This window comes from Geotrypetes seraphini, chromosome 15, assembly GCF_902459505.1.
Source record: "Geotrypetes seraphini chromosome 15, aGeoSer1.1, whole genome shotgun sequence".
NCBI classification, from domain to species: Eukaryota; Metazoa; Chordata; class Amphibia; order Gymnophiona; family Dermophiidae; genus Geotrypetes; species Geotrypetes seraphini.
In genome coordinates this window covers 56,672,046-56,689,736 of record NC_047098.1, presented here as the reverse complement: position 1 = coordinate 56,689,736, position 17,691 = coordinate 56,672,046, and the positions used below count along the sequence as shown (strand labels likewise).

Sequence of the window (17,691 nt, the reverse complement as noted above, 5' to 3'; positions counted from 1 at the left end):
CAATATGATCCGCTTCAACCTGAACACAGGGGCAAAACATTGATCCAGAATGATGACCATGGCACTGAACTTCCGAAAAGGGAATTATGAAGGGATGAGACTCATGGTGGGGAATAAGATTAAGAAGAGGATAAACACTGTAAAAACCTAGAGCAAGCATGGTCCCTTTTTAAGGACATAGTCACCGAGGTGCAACATCTATATATACCGCGAATCAACAAGGGATCCAAGAGGAAAAAGAACAAGGAACCGGTGTGGCTCACTGTAGCAGGGAAAGAAGCGATCAGAGACAAGAAGACTTCGTTTAAGGAATGGAAAAGGTCAAAAATTGGAAAAAGCACAAACAACATCAAAGCAGGTGCCATAAGGCGGTAAGGGGGGCCAAAAGGGACTACGAGGAAAAAAAAGGGACTACGAGGCAAAAAAGTTCAAGCCATTCTTTCAATATATTAAGGGGAAATGACCCACGAAGGAAGCAGTGGGGCCATGGATGACCATGGATGACCATGGATTAAAGGAGTGCTAAAGGAGGACAAAGAAATCGCAGACAAACTGAACACATTTTTTGCGTCTGTATTTACCAAAGAGGATATATACAACATACTGAAAGCTGACAGGCTATACGCAGGAAACAAAGACGGGAAACTGACTGGGATGACGGTCAGTCTAGAAGAGGTATGCAGGCAGATTGATAGGCTTAAAAACGATAAATCCCCTGGAACGGATTACATTCATCTGAGGATAATCAAGAAATTGAAAAGGGTTATAGATGAACTGCTTCAACTAATAACCAATCTGTCAATCAAATCAGGAAGGATTCCGGAAGACTGGAAAGTGGCGAATGTTACACCGATCTTCAAGAAAGGTTCGAGGGGAGATCCAAGAAACTACAGACCGGTGAGTCTGACCTCGGTACCAGGAAAGATGGTAGAGGTGCTGATGAAGGACCGCATCATTGACCACCTTGACAGACACAATCTGATCAGTACCAGCCAGCATGGCTTCAGCAAAGGAAGATCTTGCTTGACGAACTTGCTGCACTTCTTCGAGGGAGTTAAAAGGCAGATAGACAAGGGTGACCCGGTTGACATTGTATATCTGGATTTTCAGAAGGCTTTTGACAAGGTCCCGCATGAACGACTACTTAGAAAAATTGCGCGCCATGGAATCAATGGTGAAATACTCACGTGGATTAAAAACTGGCTGGCGGATAGGAAACAGAGAGTGGGGGTAAATGGACAATACTCGGACTGGAAAAGCGTCACGAGTAGAGTGCCGCAGATTTTGGTGCTTTGACCCATGCTCTTCAACATATTTATAAATGACTTGGAAATTGGTATGTTGAGTGAGGTGATAAAATTTGCAGACGATACAAAGTTATTCAGAGTAGTGAAGACACAGAAGGATTGCGAGGACCTGCAACGTGACATAAACACGCTCGAGAAATGGGCCGTGACATGGCAAATGAGGTTTAATGAGGATAAGTGTAAGGTGATGCATGTCGGTAACAAAAATCTTATACACAAATACAGGATGTCCGGTGCAGTACTCAGAAAGACCCCCCCCCCAGGAAAGGGACTTGGGAGTACTGGTCGACAAGTCGATGAAACCGTCCGTGCAATGTGTGGCGGTGGCAAAAAGGGCAAACAGAATGCTAGGAATGATTAAGAAGGGGATCACGAATAGATCAGAGGTTATCATGCTGCTGTACCAGGCCATGGTACGCCACCAACCTGGAAAACAGCGTCCAGCACTGGTCGCCATACATGAAGAAGGACACAGTACTACTCGAAAGGGTCCAGAGAAGAGCGACTAAAATGGTTAAGGGGCTGGAGGAGTTACCGTACATTGAGAGATTAGAGACACTTGTCTTCTTCTCCCTTGAAAAGAGGAGACAGAGGGGACATGATCGAAACATTCAAGATAATGAAGGGAATAGACTTAGTAGATAATGACAGGCTGTTCACACTCTCCAAGGTAGGTTAGTTACCAGAAGTAAGACATTTGATCATATTACACCTGTTTTACATCAATTGTATTGACTTCCTGCGGCCACATAAATTCTTTTACAACATTGTGCTAGGTATTCAAAGCATTGGCATCGGAACGGGGGGGAGGCACAGGAGCCGTGGCCTCCCCAAAAATTGGCACTACCCTAGCCCCCTTCCCTCCCTCCCCTGTCAGGCTCTTCATCCGCGGGATCAGGTTTCTTCTGTCACTCAGTGGCAATGAGCAGGAATGCGCTTTGGCACTCCTGCTTGGCACTGAGCGGCTTGTTGACTGGCTCCCGCGAATTCTCGCAAATCGCAAGACATATGCTAATATCCAAAATCCGTCTTCATAAACAATTACATGTGATGTCTACTAGGTGCATAACAATAAATAAATAAAACATCCCATAGGCGTCAAAATGGGGGGGAGCACAGCCTACCAAAAAATTGCCCGTTCTGTGGGTGATCCAGTGGGGGAAAAAAACACTTCTTGTGAGGCTGGAAGCTGGGGCTGAGTCAGCTGACTGTACTTTTTAAGTAATCCCTGGTGCCTGAACTGGGAGAAGGCAGCGCGAGCCCTTAGAAGCAGGGCCGAAGAGTGCGGCAAGTACATGTTCCCTGTGGCGGCAAATCATCTGATTGCCAGCCACCGGGGAATGTGGAGACAGACACATCGGCGCATGCGCGGCTCTCCACACATGTGCAGAAGAGGCCCGAGCAAGGCCGCAAGCCTCGATAAGGCACGCCGAAGACTTCCCAGGGGAAGAAAAAGGAAAAGAAAGGCTTGGGAAAGGACCGGAATATCGCCAGAAAGGTAACCTGACCCCAGCATGGTGGTTGCTGGGGTCCAAAATGCTTTTTGTGGCTTCGATGGGTGCGGCAGAAGAAGGGGTGATTTCTGGGCTGCGGAAACGCACCAGAAGGCTGGGCTCAGCCCAGCATAGAGAAAGAGATATCTTTGAGGCTGCAAGTGCAGCAGAAATGTGTTTTGGACCCTGGGAGAGATATTGGACTTAGATGAGGGAAGGAGGGAGAGATGTAAGGGAGGGAATGATGTCAGATGTGTGAGGGACAGGGAGAGATGGATTTGGAGAAGGACAGAGGGAGAGATGGACATGAGGGAAGGGGGGAAGGGAGAAATGGATGTGGAGGGGCAAAATGGGGAGAAGGAGAGAGAGATTTGGTGGAGGGTGCAAGATGGGGAAAGGGAAAGAGATTCAGAGGGAGAGATGGACATCTCAGGGAAAGCAGAGAAGGAAGAGAAGACATTGCTAGGGAAAGGTGGAGGGGATATGGACTGGGGACCCAGAAAGGTGAGAGATGTCATACTTGGGAGCAAACCATGACCTCTGGCAATACTCTGCTTCTGCTGGCTGTGGCTCTCTGAAGAAAGAAGTGCAACTGGAAAAAAGGAGAAGATGGAGGAGAAGACCTACTTGGATGTTTTAGAGCCAGCCAGAACACAGGTACACACTCTTGGGAGGGGACATGAATTTGGGACACAGAAGGGAGGAAGGAAGAGAGGCACATTTTATCTGCCATCATTTACTATGTTACTAAGTTACACTGGGTCACAAGAGGGAGAGGGGCATGTTGGGACACAGGAGGGAGGGGCACATTGAGACAAGGAAGGAATGGAGTGTGAACTTGGGACATATGAGGAAGGAGGCATGAATTTGGGACACAGAAAGGAGAGGGGACATGTTAGGACACAGAAGCGAGAGAGGGGGCACAAACTTGGGACAGGTTAGGAGGGAGGGAACACTAACTTGGGACACAGAAGGTAGGGAGGGGGCATGAACTTGGGACATACAGTAGGATGGAAGGATGGGGAAAGAGATGCTGAGGTGGGGGAGGGTGTAGAAAGGGAGAACTGTTAAGCATGGGTGTGAGTGAGAGGGAAAGAGATGGTGTACATGGGAAAAGGAAGAAAGAGGAGAATTATTGGACATGGTGATGGGAGAGGAGTGAGGTAGAGAGAGATAAGAGGGAGAAATGTTGGATGTGGTGGTGTAGAGGAAACAGTGGGACATATGGAATTGGATGCAAGAGGGAGGAATGTTGGACATGGTGGTGAAGGGAGTGGAGGAAGAGATATGGCATGGAGCTGGAGAGAAATATTGGATGTGGCAGTAGAAGGGGTGGGAGAGAGGCAACCTGAATCCCTCTCTCCCTCTCTCTCTTTCCCCACTCCCTTTGCAGCAAGGAAGGGAATGGTGGACAGTGAGAGAGAAAAAGACGTTGCACATGGGGGTGGAGGAGAGAGAAAGAAATGCTGTGCAGTGGTGGGGAGGGGAAAAAGCGTATACTTTGTGTATGTACAATTGTGTATTATTAATAAGATTATATTGTGTGTATATGAAAAATGAATGGAAGAAATGGTGTTTATAATTACCGAGGTAGTACTATTATTATGGGGGTGAGGTCTGGGGAGGAGCTTGGGCAGGTATGGGGCGGGGTCTAGGGTGGAGCTTTTGGGCCCCCCAAACAAAAAAGCGTTTCCCTGCCTACGAAACATGCAATCCCCAACGAACCCCCCACCATCCACCCCAGGATATGACACAATACAAAAATCCTGCGAATGATTCAAATGTTATTTTGTCAAAGAAAAATCTCATTGCTTCCCATTTCTCCACCCCATAGAGTTATCCCAAGTTTTATGAAAGATTACCACTCTACCATATTTATAGGCAGTCAATTTAGACATAAGTCATATATAATCCATTTTCACCAAAAGCGTCTCCACAGTGTAAACCACTTTAACAAAATGTAAAAAGTGATATATAAAATTAGAAAATCCAATCCAGCCTCCCTGGTTTTCAGCTCTAACCATTAGGTTATTCCTTCACTCCAAGCATATATAAACTATAAATATATTGGCCTCTTGTGAATAAATATAAACTTCCTTTCCCCAAATCTAACAAGACAGGGTGGTTTACCAGTGCCTGTGATCCCAAAGGCTACCATTAAAACATCATTAGAAACAATTTAGATGCAAAGGTTATATGGAAAAAAAAGTCTCTCAGTGTCTTACCATACTTTTTATTAAACATGTCCTGGACTTGCTCCCGTAAGGTGTTGGCAATGTCTATTCTGGACAGCCTGTTATCATAATTTTCTGTAAAAGAAACAAAAACATATTGGGCTTTTCTACTAAATGAAGCACTTTCTTTTGTACTGCTATTTCTCTATTATGACTGTCCTGTTTGATCGATATGTGGTATGCTGTAACATATATAAATACTAGTTACATGAAATAAAAAGGAACAGGGAAATCTTAAACCCTAGACCAGTAATTCTTAAGAGGTTCTATAAACATATGACTCCCTCAATACTTTCATGAAACTCAGGAATGGCAAGATTCCCTGTGGTATGGAACACATCTCTCTCACTGTTAAAAACTGTTTCTTCAAATTACGACAGATCCGCTCAATCGCCAAATTTCTCAGTCTAACTTCGATAAAGATACTCATTCACTCCTTAGTAATATCAAAAATAGACTACTGCAATGCTCTTCTCCTTAATATCACCCAGAAAGAAAAAAGGAGACTGCAATTAATACAAAATACGGCCATTAAATTAATATATAACGCGAGAAAATATGACCATGTTTCTCCGTTACTAAAAGACGCCCACTGGCTGCCAATCGGCCATAGGATTATCTTCAAAATAATGTTACTTATTTCAAAACATTAGCATCTAATGAACCACAATTTATTTCTAGATCTCTAATCCCACACAGTACTCAACGTCCACTTCGATCATCTGGTCAAAATCTGCTTGCAGTACCCTCTTTGAAAATCATAGGTACAAGGAGATCAGATATGTTCACAGTGATGGGACCACAATGGTGGAACGCCCTCCCTCAATATATTAGAACTGAAAACGATATCGCAACATTAAAAAAATTTTTAAAAACTTATCTATTTAATGACGCTTTTAATATCTGAAATTTTTACATGCTTTAGGGATGCCTCTAACTGTGCTTTGGATTAATAACCCCTTACCTTTTGTTTTTTCCTTTTTCTACCAAATTTAAGATTGTAACTTTTAATCTTTTCCCTCCCGCTTCATGTCTGTATATTATGTAATTATATTGTTAAAATGTTAGTTTCTTTGTATTATTCTCTACTTGGATTTTGTACATCGCCTAGCAATTTTAATAGGCGATTCATCAAATGAATAAATAAACTTGAAACTTGACTGTGAAAAAAGCACTCTCTGTAAGAAAGAGGCAGGCTAGATGGACCTTATTTGCTAACTTGTGTCTGCATTTTCTAGGCCTCGTTCTGCTGCTGATCTGGAACTAGAAACCAAGCACATCATTCTCTCAAAAATCCCCCATTAATTTGTAAAAACCTGGCTATCCAAGTCATCCAAAAATCTCTCCCCAAGTGCAAGCAGATTTTAAGACTTATCTAACCACCATTCCTTACCTTGAAAGCCTGGTCGTTTCACAGATTCCTCAACTGGTGAATCAAGGGATTCTTTATCACTGGCTATTGAAAAATGAACATAAGACAGAATTGCCACTATTTTAGGAATTAGAATAAAAGGCAGAGGTCAGCGTTTGAAAGCTGGATATTTTCTTTCACAATAGATTTCCACCCTTTTATGCTGAAATTTAAGAGTTAAATTTATTACCTAACGCTCCTGGGCTGTCAGTGCCAGAATCTTTCATTCCTTCAGCAAGAAGAGCCGGTCTGAAAACCATTCAAGCAGAAAACACACATTATGTATATTATGTTGAGACTGTAAGATCTGCCTGTGGAATATTTTGCCTGGAAATTTAAGATCATGCAGCAATGTTTTGCCGTTTAGAAAATTGTTGAAAACTTACTTTTTTGTTCAGGCATTTTGGCCAAAAAGAAGAACCATGTATTGAGGAAGCATCTTGCTTATTGCTGCTAATATACAGTATCACAAGAATGTTATTTTAGAAGAGTTTTTAAATGTTGCTTTAATAGGATTATGTATGTATTTTTGTGAGCTGCCTAGGTTTTAGGCGGATAATAAATATTTTAAATAAATAAATAAACTAGGGATATATCAACCAATCAGGCTCAACCTTCCTTCCAAAGAGTCCTTTTATATGGTTGGTTTAGTTTAGTCTATTAAAGATATCTTATAATGCCCTTCACACAATAAAGTAGTTTATCAGATAGAATAATATTAATACTCTCCCATCTAACATACAGTAAAAGAAATATCTCACGGTTTACTTTTTGTCAGGCACTTAAAATCCTGACTCCTTGATTAGATATCAGAGAGGCAGTTTGGAAGGGTGAGGCAGCATTTACATATGTGAAAACATGAAAAGCTGAATTACACATGTGATACCCCAAAGAATGCCTCTGCTACAGAGCAGGAAGCACTAGATTCTTTGGGGGTCACTGAGTGTGTGTGTTTGTGGATAGCAGAACATTATGGGAGGAATTGGAGGTCCCTTTTGCCTGAGTGCTTTTATTTATCCTGATCTTCCACCAGAGGCCTAGTACTCCCACCAGAGGCCTAGTACTGAGAGAGACTCCTGAGGTACTGTTTGTAGAGGGAAAGTCTAAGAGTTTGCCAGAAGAGCAGACAACAGAGTAAGAGGACAGAGAGGAACCTGGAGAGTTTCACTGACAGGAGTTACAAAGGGCTTTACTTTTCCAAGGGGTAACCAGGAGAAGACACAATAAGGAATGTAAGGGAAATCATAAGTGAAAAGACCCTGCTTCTTGAAGAGCTTGTATAGAGTGGTGGGAAAGATAGAGTGGTCCTTGAGGATAAAGGTGGGATCCTGGAGCGACTCACCACATGTGTTAAGGCAGAGGTTCTCAAGTTTCAAGTTTTATTTTGACTTGATGAATCGCTTATTTACTTTACTAAGCAATTTACAAATTTAAAAAAGGTATAAACATATACCAATTTAGTCATTAAATATAATGGGTTTAACTAACGGTCTTACAGACTAACAGATACATAAGGTAAGAAGGGCAGAACTACAATTGTATTTATTAGAGTATAAGAGAAGACATGAATGGAAAGAACAATAAGAAGGGAAAGTAAAAAATACGGAAGGACTAAAATGAACTTTAAGCATAGCTAAAGATTAAAAGCGTCTTTAAAAAGAAAACTTTTCAGATTGCCTTTAAAGTGACTTAAGTCATTTTCTTCTCTTATATACTGAGGTAAAGTAGTCCGTAGTTGTAGGGCCATTACTGAGAACATGTCATGACGACGAGTTCCAATTACTTTCAATGAGGGAACTTCTATAAGTTATTGATTAGTGGACCTAAGGTTTGTTAATAAATTGAGGTTCATTGAAAGACAAAGTTTTAAATACTAAAAGTAAGATTTTGAAAGTAATGCGGTGATTAACTGGAAGACAGTGGGATTTGATCAGAAGGGGTGTAACATGATCGTATTTTTTGCCATTATGAATCAATTTAATGGCGGTATTTTGAGCTATCTGAAGACGCCTCTTTTCTTTTTGCGTAATGTTTATTAATAAAGAGTTACAGTAGTCAAGTTTAGTGACAACTAGGGAATGAATTAGTATGTTGAGTGATTTTGGCTCAAGAAACTTAGAAATTGAGCAAATCATTCGTAGCCTATAAAAGCACGATTTAACGGTGTTACTTACATGTTCATGGTAGGAAAGCCTTTCATCAATAGTGACACCCAATATTTTCAGAGATTTTACCAACTTTAGATGAATGTTATCTAGGATGAATGGGGTAATCATGTCTTTTTTCCACGGGAAAAGTAAAGTTTTAGTTTTCTGAATGTTTAGGGCTAACATATTAGAATTAAGCCATTGCTTAATTTCTACTAACTTTCTGTTAATCTCAGTTATTTCTTCTTTATTTTCTGGATTTAATGGATGTAGAAGTTAGACACCATCAGCATATGTGAAAGTAGTAAAGCCTATAGATTGACATAAGCTTAGTAATGGGGAAAAGAAAATATCGAATAATAGCGAGGATAGAATGGACCCTTGAGGAATACCATAATTGAGAGTATAGGATTTCGAAACTGTATCCTTGAAAGTAACTGTAGATGAGCGATTAGAAAGAAAGGAATTAAACGCATATCCCAGGGGGATATCTGCCAACCAAGCTCGGCAGCTGGGGGAATCCCTGTGTGGGCAGAGGAAAGCCCGGGCTTCCCCACTGTCTGCTGCCGGTGTGCAAGTCACTCGTGAAAGGGATCCCTGGACGCCGGCAAGCACAGGCCGGCCACATCAACCTTGCGTCTGGAGCCCAAGGAGCACTTTTTCCCTTTAAAGTGCTCATTGCGCAATACGCAACCTAGCTGAAAGAAAAGTGCCAGTTAATGATAAAAACTCAATTACAGACAACTGAAGGCTCCCTTCAGGCTGGCACTGCCTCGGGATTTTTTTTTTTTTCTTTTTTAAGAACAGACTCCACTGGCTCTCTAAGCCACATGCCTTGCCAGTATCAGTGGCAAAGCTTATAGCTGAGGCACCTCTACAAAATTTTGGGGAGGTGGAGGAAATGGAGGGAGGGACTCGATCCCATCAAGTGTGACACCCCCAAGGTTGGACGGATCTCAGAAAGGATCCCCCCAAGCTGTCAGGCACCAGATGAGGACAAGAAGGCCACTACACAATTTCTAACAGCTTACCAAACCTGCTGGAGACTGAGAACAGACCGGTTATGTTAGAGGGAAGCACAGCTACTTGTACTACAGCCAAAAGTTTGCCTTAGACTTCACCTGTGGAGAGGTGCTAAAGGAAAAAGAATTAACATGCTGAATGTCACTGTCCTAGAAAGCATCACTCCACAATGAGTCCCTGTTAGCCTTTCGTTTTGTAAAGGCTTCACACAGTAATAACATGGCACATCTCACTAGGACACCTTGAAAACCATCACAAGACAGAATTCATTTAACTGGGGGCAGTGGCTTAACCAAGATTGCAGCTGGTCGCTTGAGTTAACGGATGCGCCTGGGGGCTGCTTTTTACCTTATCGACGGTCAAACGAAAATCTAAGCTCCGGGTTCTCCCGGCTGAATCTTTGGCGGCAGCAGGCCCGATGGACGCCTTTCTACAGCATGGGGCCCGAATGAGTGAGCCAGAGTTTTCCTCGGCTGTGAGAGGCATGCAAGCTGAAGTGTTAGCACTCTCCCTCGAGGCAACATCTTTATCTCCGGAGAAGCGGAGTTCTCCGAGTCACCCTGAAGCGTTAGAGCAGCAGATGGAGGAAGGAGTGTCCCAGAGTGTTCTCTCTCCCGACCAGCTGAGTGCGGGAGTCGACGCAGCAGGGGGAGTAGTGAAGCTAATCCAGCACTCGGAGGAGTTGAAGCAGTGGACCCCTCAGGATTTCCTTGTTGAATTCATCTTCGGCTGAGGCTGCAGGTACTTTAATTTCATCAGAGGGTCTAGGTTTAGAACTTGCACCTATGCAAAGACCCAAGGTCTTTAATATGGAAACACTTTGGGAAGCAATATCTAATCTGCAACTCTCTTTGGGGACCCAAATGCAGCAACTTACAGCACACGTTACACCACTGTTGTTTCAGAAAATTTCGAGTTGAAAAATAGATTATCTAGCCTGGAAAATAAAATGGATGCCACTTTACAGAACAATGGTCAGACCACACTTAGAATACTGTGTCCAACACTGGTCTCCATACCTTAAGAAGGATAAAATTCTGTTGGAGAGGGTACAGAGGCGAGCCACGAAACTAGTCAAAGGCATGGAGAATTTAAGCTACAAGGAACGACTCGGAAAACTGGGACTGTTCACCCTCGAAAAGAGAAGATTGCGTGGGGATCTGATAGAGACTTTTAAAATATTAAAAGGATTTGACCAAATTGACCAGGAAGCAGCATTACTGACATTTTCAGATGTGACGCGGACAAGAGGTCATAGCCTGAAACTGAATGGCAGCAGGTTCAGGACAAATGTCAGGAAGTTCTGTTTCACACAAAGAGTGGTGGGCGCTTGGAATGCTCTCCCGGAGGAGGTGGTGGCAGAAAATACAGTGCTGGGTTTCAAACACAAGTTGGATGCACACCTTCTTGCAGATCATATTGAGGGATACGGGAAATCCGGGTCTCCAAAAAGGAGCACCTAAATGGGCCTCCGCATGTGCGGATCGCCGGACTAGATGGACCTCGGTCTGATCCGGTGAAGGCGTTTCTTATGTTCTTATGAGACCAGAATAAAAACTGTGGAGTCCCAAGCTTTAGTTTGGGTAAGGGACAGTGGAAATCTTAATTTTAAGATGGAAATGCTAGAGAACATGACCAGGAGATATAATCTTCGGATTACAAATTTTCCAAAATTACCATTTACACCAGTGCAAGATACATTTAAGAAATATCTGAGAGTTTTGAAAGTTCCTGAAACCTATCTGCTTCTCTCAAAAATCTATTATTTGCCAACTAGATCAATAATCCAGAACCCAAACCTATTAACTCTCCTCTTCTCCCCTCTTAAATTCAATCAATTTGTACCTCGCTTAATCTATTGTAAACTGCATAGAACTTAACGGTATTGCAGTATATAAACTGTTATTATTATTATTATATTTCTATGTTTCTTTTCCAGGTTACCTGTTAATAATAAACTGAATGCTGCCGCTGGCTTCCAGTATTTTCTTCAGCTTCACAATTCCAAAACAGTTGGGGCGACGCAGGGAGATCCCTTCGGGCAAACCCAACACATAGAGGTCTTCCGGGTACATCAGAAACTTGGAGTATGGCACTTTGACAGGTTCAGATATCCCTATGGCTTTAGCTAGGTGACAATGACACATTCAGTATTTAATTTAGAGGAGCACTGGTCTAACAGTATCTACTACAGTCTACTACAGTTTTAACCCTTTCAGGACCATAAGGATCGTAGGCCAATTTTTGTGGTTTTGACGACATTTTTATGGTAAAAAGGGCTTGCAGATGCCAAAAAATAGATTTTTTTTGTGAAATATCATTATTTTTTTTTTTTAAAAAAATCACACTTCTGGCTTATGGACAGTGTGGCAAGTGAATCTTCTCGTCAATCTGGCAACGACGCTAATGAATGAATGTCGGAACCAGTTTGTTTACATAAAGGCAGTATCCTATGGAATCCGTACATATCAAATTTAGAACTGTAGACTATCCCAATCAAAATTTATAGGATTTTAAAGTTATGGAACAAATATGTCCCTTGGTCCTGAAAGGGCTACGCATTTATAAAGTAAACATTTTGGGATGCTGGCGGCTTTATCCTCAACTATTCAATGCCAGGCCATGTCCAGACTCCAGTACTGAATTATCTGAGCTTATGTAGCTGGACGAAACTTGTCACTTAAGTGTGACAATCAGCACTTGATTGGCTAAGGAGAACCGCATAAAGAAAGGACCGCATTTTATCTGGTCCTATGTATAAAGTTAACTTAGCTGCATAAGTGCTGAAAATTTAACTCCGCTCCCAGAACACCCCCAAAACAGTCGATTTCGGCTTGGGCATTAACTGGGCATTTTCAGTGGCATTATTTGGTTAAGTGCTGCTGAAAATTCCCGGTGAACCCTGGACAGACGATTTAAATGGTCAGGTGCTTCTCACGACCGTTTAAAATGTTTTGAATATCGGGCTCTGGGTGTTCACTTTTGAGAAATTAGGAAAGTACAGAACATCAATGGTTTTTGCCCTGCAAGTGAGCCCCCACCAATGCTTTTCCAATTGAATGAAATACGCACATTTCCAACATACAAATATACTGCCTCAACTAGACAATACCGACAGGATAGTAGTTGTGCCCTGTGCAACCTGCCCCACTGGTGCCTACCCACTTCACCGTTGCCAATGAGAGGAGACGGGGGGCTAGGAATGATTTTTACACTCCTCCATATTTGTGCTCTATTGCCCAGTTCTTGGCACAGCATTGAAAACTGACATTTTATTTGATTTTACATCAACACTTTACCAGAAATATCAAAGAAGAGACAAGTTAATTTAATCATGTATTTTTAATGGGTGTAACTAATGGGCAGACTGGATGGACCGTTCAGGTCTTTATCTGCCATCATTTACTATGTTATGTTACAATGGTGTTTTATCAGTTAAAACAAACAACCCCCCCCCCACCCCAAAAATAAAAGCCTGAAAATGCAGTGTGGGGCACTTTATAATAAACCCCCTTGTTTGCAAAGCATGCAGGCACCTGCAGTCAATTTTCAAAGAGAAACTAAGGGCTGGATTTACTCTGACACTCTTAATACCCATTCTTAGTCACATGGTTTCCAGTGCATACTTATTTTATTTCTTTATTGGGCTTTATCAACCACCTTCATGAAGAGATTCACCCAACAGCATAACAGTAGTAAAATGACCAAATATAAACTTAATGAGGTAAACTTGAAAACAGCAAATCAAAACGTAATACTTAGGACTACCATGAAACAATATTAAAAATATACGCATTGAACAGCATTGAAATCCAAACAGATATACGTAATACAATGTCAGCATAATACTTATGAAACACCTAATAAGCTGCTGCTGTAAATCCAATGAAGCTATCAACACCAGAACACCCAAAAATATATAGCTTCAAACTATCACACTATTTTAAGGGTCACTACTACAATACTTATTTTTATATTTAGTGTTTTTTTCATAGTTTTAAGGACCTTCAGATGTTAATACAAAACATCATTTGAATTTGCCACGGTCACAGGCTTTCTCCTTTTAGACATTTACAAACTAGACATATTGGGATCTGATATTCAGCCAACAGTGGTCCTTAAAACTATGAAGAAACATTAAGTATTAAAATAATGACTATCGTAGTAGTGACCCTTAAAATATAGCGATAGTCCGAAACTATGGGCTCCTTTTACTAAGGTGTGCTAGCATTTTTAGCGCACGCACAAAATTACTGTGTGCTAAACCGCATGCTTACGCTTCTAGAATAACGCCAGCTCAGTGCTGGCATTAAGGTCTGGCGCGCGCTATTTCGCGCGTTAAGGCCCTAACGCGGCTTAAAAGGAGCCCTAAATATTTTTTGGTGTACACCTAATAAGCAAGCATTAGAACCAGTGGTGTAGTAAGGGGAGGGCAGCCTGCCATGGGCGCCATGTCGGTGGGGATGCCGGCGTCCCTCCTCCTCTCTGCCCCCTCCTCTTCCCACTCCTCCCCTCGCCATGTGCCCTCCCTTCCTTCCCCTGTACCTAGTTGTTCACCGCTGCAAGCCACAACTTTTTGCATGCTCCTCGTGACCACGCCATCTTTCCCGCTGATGTCATTTCCAGGTGCCGAGAAATAGGAAGTTACATCAGTGGGTGAGACGACGGGGTCGCGAGGGGCACATTGAAGTTCTTGTTGCTCGCAATGGTGAACAACTAGAGGTACGGGGGAAGGGAAGGGGGACGTGCGTGTAGCAGGGAGGATCGGGGAAGGAATGGGGGGGGAGGGCTTTTCTCACCCTTGCTGTGCCACTGATTAGAAAATTCAGATAACATAAGTAGATATAGCTTACCATGTAGCCAAGGGATCAAGGGCAGATACATAGAGAATAATAATAATAATTTATTCTTGTATACCGCCATACCCATAAAGTTCTAGGCGGTTCACATCCATTAATTAAGGTCCGTGATGACACACGGATTTACAAAATTTTGACAAAATTACAGGCAATGAAGTGGGGGGGGAACTCTTTGAAGAGATTAAGCAGAGGTAACGGTAATACAGAAGGAAGGGTTGTAACGTATGATATAGCGAGAGAGAGATAAAATCGGGGGAGGGGGGAAGAGGGAGAGCCGAAGGAACGGGATGGTGTGGGAAAGGGGAGAAAATAGGGGGCAAGGGGGATTAAAAGGCCTGTTCGCGGAAGAGTGCGTTTTGAGAAGTTTTCTGAAACTAAGGTAAGAGGGGGGCCTCGAGTATCATTTGGGCAAGCCAAGGGTTCAGCTTGGCCGCCTGGTAAGCAAAGGTTTTGTGGATGGGGACAAGATGAGTGGCATAAAGAGGAATATGGTTAAAAAAACATGTGATAACACAGTAGTGCCTTCAAGTAAATTGCATTTCCCTAAGAAAATTAGCCACCACATAGATGCTTTTTTTAAGTAAAAAGAAGCATAGCGTGCAGTGTTCACTTACCATATTTTGTGTTAAACAGATTTTCAACTTGTTTCCTCAGATGTCGAATAACATCACCTATTCCCTCTGGAAAAAAAAAGGGTATATCAGTGCACAAGGGACAAAGGGACGCTGTGAATTAGGTGAAAAGCTTAATAAGAAATGTGCTTATTTATTTTCACAGAGACACTGGTCTAAGCACTTAGCTAGTGGTTGATGTGTTACAGAGGACAATATTCAAAGCCATTCATGCAGGTAAACGGTGCCTTACGCTCATTAACTGCTTTCCTTTTATGTGATTATAAGTATGTGTGTTCTTCCACAAAACGCAGACTTTTAGAAGAGGCACCCCAGGGGGGGCAGCCAGATGGACCTGCCTATACGGCTGGTCTATCTTTGGCTATTAGCCTTAGCCAGCCGGCTGATGAAAATCAGTTTGGCCAGATAAGCGCATGCTGCCAACCTTTGCCCTGTATATTCAGTGTCAGTGACCTCAGCATTGAATATCCAGGACTGCTGCCAATAGCGGGGAGGCAGCCGGGCTGCCTCCCATGATTCAATATTAGACCCTTTGAGTACAGCTTCTTTTCTTTCTCCCATTTGGAAAGTCACTGATTTTTGCAGAGCAAATGCCCGCAGCTTTTCTTCAATGACACGTGAGATTGTTGGCCACATCAGAAAACTGTTAACAATAAAATCATACCATCCTGTTTATCCTGTTTTGTGTTCTCTGTTGCTTCTTTCTCCGATCCTGTAGATGATAAAGAGATTATGTAGCTGCTCTGTAAGTAAATACAGGCCGGAAGTAACTCTCATTTACTCAGGGCAATTCATAAAGTCATTTGTACTCATATGTGGCAACGGCTTTTATAAAATTTCAAAGAGGAACAGGAGAAGACCAAAAATATTCCACAGAAAACAGAAACTGCAAAAATAAGAAGACGGCCAGGGGGATAATGATATTACTGGGGCCACATTCTGGTTATACATTTTATTGTTGACCCGACACAGCCGTGTTTTGACAAATGTCTTCACCAGACATGTAAGCGCGCATGGAGGCTCTAAAGCTACGGCGTACTCATCTTTGCAACTAACAAATAACTGGAAATTTTTTCATATTTTAATAAAAGGTCTGTACGTCTATATGAACTTTTAGCTCTGCACAGGGTGTGCCTAACATTGAACAAGCACGGCAAAAAGCTGGGGGCTGTCCAGTTTTTAGGACCATCTGCTATTGGACTGATGAAGGTTTAATTTGGGTTTAAAAAAATCTGGGATAAGAACATAAGAACATAAGAAATGCCATCTCCGGATCAGACCTTCGGTCCATCAAGTCCGGCGATCCGCACACGCGGAGGCCCTGCCAGGTGTCGTAATTTATAGTCCACCATATCCTTATATGCCTCTCTTAAGGAGATATGCATCTAGTTTGCTCTTGAAGCCTAGGGCGGATAGGTGTTGGTGCTGGGAGATTAGTGTGGCATACAGAGCATTTACTTCTAGTAGCCTCCCTGTAGATCCACCTCAGACATCCCTCCATGCCCACCACTTCTCAAGCTCTTCTCAGGCTACAGTAGTTCCTTATCCTTGCCCCTGCTGTGAACCCAAGGTTTGTATCCTTGGATCCTTACACATATACACCTTGCCCTAATATTCTTCCCCCCCCGGCCCCATCCACACCACACCACACCACATCACACTATCACTCTACTTCCATCACAATAAGCCCCTACTTCCAACACTTCAGACATCTCACCCACAGCAGAGACACAATACAGAGCCCTACTGTCTTAGGTACCTCTCTCCACACCCCAAATGTAACCCTCCAATATAGTATTTCACAAACTTTTTTGAGCCGGGGCACATTACACCTAATGTCCCCGGCTCAAGATACCCGGAAGTGTGATGGCATCAGCACATGTGCAAAGGCCCTTCAAACGGACCTTGAGCCGAAAGAAGGGCTTGTGCTGGAGAGAAGGGCCGGCAGAGAGAAGAGGTGCCAGTGTCGGGAGATTGCTTACAGGACGTGCCTCTCTTCGCGAGAGTATCAATTATAGTCATAGACAAGTAAGACATTGACAAGTATAATGGCCACAGTTTTTTCAATGTCCCAGATATTCTTTATACTTATTTTATAATTCCTATTTAGGGCCTCAGATTTGCCATTAGATGCCACACATTTCTGGGGTCACCAATCAACTTTTGGCTATGCTTCCTCACTAGCCCCATTATACTTTTTTATGTTTTTATATATAAAGTGCTCAGTGCTATATTAATAACTTAATCCGTTTTTTCTTAGCATAAAAACTTATAAGAACTTTATAACTTATCTCAAATCTTTTCTGTTAGTAACATCGGGAAGGGACCTGTCATTTGACATGTTTCGCCCTCAGGCTGTTTCAAGAAATTTGAAATTTCTTCAGAAATGCTTTGCCGATCGGGATGGCACGAGTAAATTTCAAAAGGGGGGACTTTTCTTGAAACAGCCTGAGGGCGAAACATGTCGAATGACAGGTCCCTTCCCGATGTCTCTTCGCGAAAGGCACATCCTGTAAACAGTCATCCGCCAACTCTCCTCTTCCCTAGTGTACCGCGGCACACCTGAAATCTCAGGAGGCACACTG

The 17,691-nt window shown here is 42.6% G+C and overlaps 1 protein-coding gene across 7 annotated transcripts in view; it reads right to left on the bottom strand.

Moving 5' to 3' along the window:
• The window catches only part of GTF2IRD1 (GTF2I repeat domain containing 1), a 224,296-nt gene that overhangs the window by 62,537 nt on the left and 144,068 nt on the right, over positions 1-17,691 (bottom strand). For all 7 annotated transcript variants that reach the window (XM_033922239.1, XM_033922236.1, XM_033922237.1 and 4 more), the window contains 6 exons: positions 15,771-15,818; positions 15,089-15,154; positions 11,560-11,743; positions 6,636-6,694; positions 6,428-6,490; positions 5,026-5,109 (listed from right to left, as the gene is read on the bottom strand). In XM_033922239.1, coding sequence (XP_033778130.1) covers positions 5,026-5,109; positions 6,428-6,490; positions 6,636-6,694; positions 11,560-11,743; positions 15,089-15,154; positions 15,771-15,818 — 504 coding nt within the window. The remainder of the gene's footprint in view (positions 1-5,025; positions 5,110-6,427; positions 6,491-6,635; positions 6,695-11,559; positions 11,744-15,088; positions 15,155-15,770; positions 15,819-17,691) is intronic.